The sequence below is a fragment of the Urocitellus parryii genome, chromosome 3, assembly GCF_045843805.1.
Source record: "Urocitellus parryii isolate mUroPar1 chromosome 3, mUroPar1.hap1, whole genome shotgun sequence".
Taxonomy (NCBI): Eukaryota; Metazoa; Chordata; class Mammalia; order Rodentia; family Sciuridae; genus Urocitellus; species Urocitellus parryii.
The window spans coordinates 32,845,825-32,850,557 of NC_135533.1; the positions used below are offsets into that span (position 1 = coordinate 32,845,825).

Sequence of the window (4,733 nt, forward strand, 5' to 3'; positions counted from 1 at the left end):
AAAAGGTGTGCTTTTCAGAAACATTCTGCTTCGTGGTCGAAATAATTTTATTTATCCAGAATATACAGTTTAATTCCTCTATCTACACTTATTTACATGGTTAAAATAACATTGGAAAAAGTCTTTTGAAAAGTTGAGGTCATAGATTTCAAGGCACCATTGATAGTGTCCACAGTTGCGCAAAAAAGTTCGTTTGTAAAAAAAAGGGGGAGGGGTCCTTTGAAATGCAATAACTTACATGCAAAAAAAAAAAAGCTTTACACATGAATCTTTTTTTGTTTCCGTTTTCCAAACTTCCCCATATGAATTCCTTTCTTTATGATTTTCTAAAACAGCAAAATACAGTAGTCCCAAAAAAGAGCAAGAAAGAGAATAGCTCATCTAATACAGCGTCCCGGAGGCCAGCGCCAGCGGGTGCTGTAAAGAGCCGGGCGGCGGCAGGTGGGAATTGATTGAGGTGGCTGCGCTTGGGTACCAGGAAGCTGAGTTCTCCAGGTAGCTGGATGCAGGGGACTGGTTGGAGGTCGGAGGGTGGGCATGAGGGTGGTGGCTGAGAGATCGGGACGAGCCCTGGGGCTCCCACACAGCCGGAGACTGCGGCGAGTTACACGCCATAGGGTCGCTGGAGCTGGGACTGTGCTCCGGGGGCATCTCCCCGTTTTTCATGATCTTCTTGATCTTGGATCTTTTGTTCTGAAACCAGATTTTCACCTGGGTGGGGGAACAAAGGCACACGTTACCGGGACACTCAGAGGTCGCCCGCGCCTTCCCCGGGGCAGCGACTGGAGGCATCTTCGGGCCCCTAAGCAGCACGGCCTTGGCGTCTCCCAGCGGCTCGCAGCCTACTGCCCAGGGCTGGACCTGAGGCAAAGCGTGGAGCGCGGGCCCCAGGGGGCGCCCTGGCCGGCTGGACCCGCACCGGCGACTGCAAGGGAACGACCCCAAGGCTTTTGTCTTTTGTGTGGACTTGGGGAGGAGAGTGCGTGTGCCCGAGGTCCGCAGCTGCGTGCGCGCACTTGTAGGCCTGCGCGGGGCGCGCAGATGGCCTCGCCGTGGAAGGTTTCACCAACAATGGCCTGAGCCCGGCGGGGAAGGGGCGTGGGCCCGGCTAAACGCGCGCTTATGTTGAGGAAAAGGAACGATTTCCCAACCTTCGGCACAACTCCCTTCACTCTCCTCAGCTCCGTGAGGCTAGAATCCTCCTGCAGCTCTGGTGACGACTTGAACATTCTTTATGCTTCTATAGGCCCAAGGCGGTTGGAGTGGGAGTGAAGGGAAGGGGACGATCCAGGAATATTTCCCCGTACAACAGCGCCCCCCACCTCGCGACCCTTAGGTTGCTACAGCCTAAGGCTCCCGCAAGAATGGGGCTGGGGGGCATGACTCTTTAAGTTTCTCCCGCCCGAGGCGATGCTCTGGGCTTTTGCTAGGCCTGAGACCACCGCGAGGCCCCAGTCCCTGCTCACCCCGGGAAGGCTTCACATCGCGAAGAGAATCAATTTCTCAAGGTTGCAAGACCGTCCTAGAAATAACCCACCCTGGTTTGCTTCCTAGGAAATTAACCCCCACTTCTGGAGGCCTGATGCATGGGGGCATCTTGGGACAAACGACGAATCCCGTCCCCACCGTTACCTATTGGCAACAGCCAACCTGACTCATGGAGGGAAGGGCGCGGGGGCTGGTGTCTGTCTTACTTTCCCGCGAGTACCGTCGAATCGGTTCCAGCCGGTCGGGACCGAACCCTGCGGCCCAGCCAGGCCTGCAGGCGAGGCGACCGCAGCGGGATTTACCTGTGTTTGCGTCAGTCCCAGCGAGGCAGCCAGCTCGGCGCGTTCTGGCAGGGCGAGGTACTGAGTCTTCTGAAACCTTCTCTGTAACGCGGCCAGCTGAAAGCTGGAATAAATAGTCCTGGGTTTACGAACTTTCTTTGGTTTGCCATTCACCATCCTCACCTCGGGCTCCGCCACTTCTTTCTCTGAATAATCAAAACAGACTAGGTTAGCGCTTGGGGGCAGACAATAGCCCTTCGCAGAAGGGCCTCAGGCACAGTCCTTGAGGCTTTTTTTTTTTTTTTTTAAATCAAGTGATCTTTACTCTCCTTCCCCTTATCACCCGTCCGTCCCCCACGCTGGGTAAGAACCCATGCTAGGCAAGCACTATACCAAGGAGCTACATCCCCAGCCTTTGCTTTCCAAAAACCTTTGCTTTCCCAAACCCAGAGAAATACGGCCTTCCCTCGAATCTTGGAAAATCCTGGGTAGTCTCTGGCTAATTCCCACTCTGCTCACTCCGGTTTTTCGATGCGCTTCTTATTGGCGTCCAGAATTCTGCCCTTTCGTCGATTCCTATTTCTCCTGAGTTTCTTTTTATGCCCATCCTGTGCTCCCCGAGTTTCTGGGGCAAAAACTGACAATCCCTCCTGGGTTTTAAAGCCAGGAGGCCTCGGGCCGTGACCCGGCTTCTGCCGGCGTCTGTTGGGGCGCCCGCAGAGGCCAGACGCTTGGGCAGGGGAAGACGCTAACCGAGGTCTCCAAAGTTCAAAGACCCACAAGCAAACTATGCTCCTTTACTTCAGCTGCAAGCGGTCGGGGCCTCCGCAGACAGAGGGCCGATTATGCAGCCCCCATAATCTCACTACAGATCTGCGAAGGCACAGATGTGTCTGGTTTCTTTTACAAATAGACTTAATATGTTCTTGGCAAAAAAAAAAAAAAAAAAAAAATCTTCCACTTGTGCCCGAAATAGAGAGACAGTGAAAGGAACGATCTCTTTAAAAAGTTTAGCAAGAGTCACAGTGAAAAGAAATCTGTGGTGCGACATTTTCGCAGCAAAGGGGAGGCAGGTCAGAATGAATTTCTCTTGTCATGAATGTAGATCCCGGTGGGGGTAGAGGGAAGACTTTTCCAACGCTTTTTTTTTTTTTAACAAACATTCCCTGAAGCCTCAAGTCCCTTCCCCCAAAGTATTACCTATCTGAAACCAGTGGAGAACCTCTTCAGGGTGTGTGTGTGTGTGTGTGTGTGTGTGTGTGTCTGTCTGTCTGTCTGTCTGTCTTGGGAGATGAAGGGTGGAGAATGAGGGCTATGGTCTCCATTCTGCCAAAGTAGGGGATCCTAATATTAGCAGGATTATTAACGTGCTGGTGGGAAGAGATCACCCTCGACCAGTAAAATCTATCCACCGAGACCTAATACCCCTCTCTTACCGCCGGGCTCACAAACCCTCTTGAACTCTCTGAGTAAGTTTCAAGGTGGACAAAAAATGAGGAGATGGCAAATTTAGGCTCAGAGAGAGTGAAAGAGCAAGAGGGAGGGAGAGAGAGTGTGCCAGCAATCCCTCCAACAACGTGACCTCTCAGCAACCCTCCTCCACCTTTAAAAGGCTTTTTGTTTTTGGAAATGCCTTGGATAAGCCGCAAAGCTTTTGCCTCGCTCCTCTCTGGCGAGCCACAGCTCCCCAACCCCCCACCCCAATATCGCGCTCGCGGGCACCCGCACCACGCTGGCTCCTGGCGGTTCCCAGACTAATCCCGACAGTTTGAGGCAGCCTTCCATTCCTACTCGCACCAACCCAGCACACTTACCAAGAATTCCAACAACTAACCTTCCCTTTTTATTACGCAAACGCCACTAGGGCTGCTTGTTTCTTCTCTCCACCCCTACTCTTTTTCCAGCCTAGCTGGCTTTCTGGCCAGGTGAGTTAGGAATACAGCGACGGAGGGATCCCGGAAGGTGCCGGAGGGAAGAGGCGCTAGTCTAAACCTCCGCAGGGTTCTTCCACTCAGGGGGAAACTTCAGCGCCTAAAGTGCTGGCCCGAGAACCTCTCTTGTTTGCAGAGTCCGGGTCCCCACTCCCTTCTGCCGGTTGTGCCTTCCATTGCTGTGGACTCGTGGCCCCCAATCTACCACTCTACTCCTCATCTCCGGAGTCCTGGTCCCGGGTATCTGCCTCCCGCCCCCGCCCCCATACCTGGCTGGCTGGTGGTGCTCGGGACGCGGTTGTAGGCACCGCCGTACTGGTGGTAGGGGCTGGCGTAGCTGTAGTCGGCGTAAGCTTTGGCTGGGTAGTTCCCGGCGGAGCCGTTCACGCCGTGGTACTGATACTGGTAAGGGTTGAGCGCTTTGCCATAGGAAGCTGAGGTAGGAGAGCAGTAGCCATGCGGGGCTCCCCCCGTGGGACTGTAGTAGTCGGAATCTGTGGCCGACGACTCGGGCAAAGTTGGCGATTCCTGAGACGGATGGTGCATGGCTGCAGACGTCTGGAATGGAGCTTGGAAGTCACCGGATCGGATGCTCGGGACCCTTCTGTCAAACACTCCTGTCATCGCTCACAGGCGGCGGCGGCTGTCCTTGCTGCTGTGGCGGCGACTGCTGCCCGAGTTGGTTGTGGGGCTGCTCTGGTCTAAGCAGACATGGCTGTGGGCGCGAGGGAGGAGGAGGAAGAGGAGGAGGAGGAGAGTAGGAGGAGGCGGTGGCGGCGGCGACGAGGAGGAGGCTGGGAGTCGTGGAGGCTCTGTCTCCGGCAAGCTGACTGCTGGCTGAGGCGCAGCACTGCCTTGGTTAAATCCTTAATTGCGCGCTTACGCACAGCGGGGTGGATCAGGTTCCATTGGCCAGGGCCTCGGGAGCAGCAGCAACACCCTAACTCGTCCAACTAGTTTTAGCACAACAAAGCATTGCTTAAAAAGAGAAGGGTGGCGGGGGGAAAGAAGGGGAAGTGCGCGCACGCGCGAG

General features: G+C 54.7%; 1 protein-coding gene across 1 annotated transcript; it reads right to left on the bottom strand.

The window, feature by feature from the left end:
* Positions 1-381: 381 nt before the first annotated feature.
* On the bottom strand, positions 382-4,324 carry Dlx5 (distal-less homeobox 5). Its single transcript, XM_026391572.2, has 3 exons — positions 3,970-4,324; positions 1,791-1,975; positions 382-711 (listed from the first exon to the last, which is right to left on the bottom strand). Exons 1-3 carry the CDS (start codon positions 4,322-4,324, stop codon positions 382-384), a joined length of 870 nt encoding a protein of 289 aa, XP_026247357.1.
* Between the last annotated feature and the right edge of the window lie 409 nt (positions 4,325-4,733).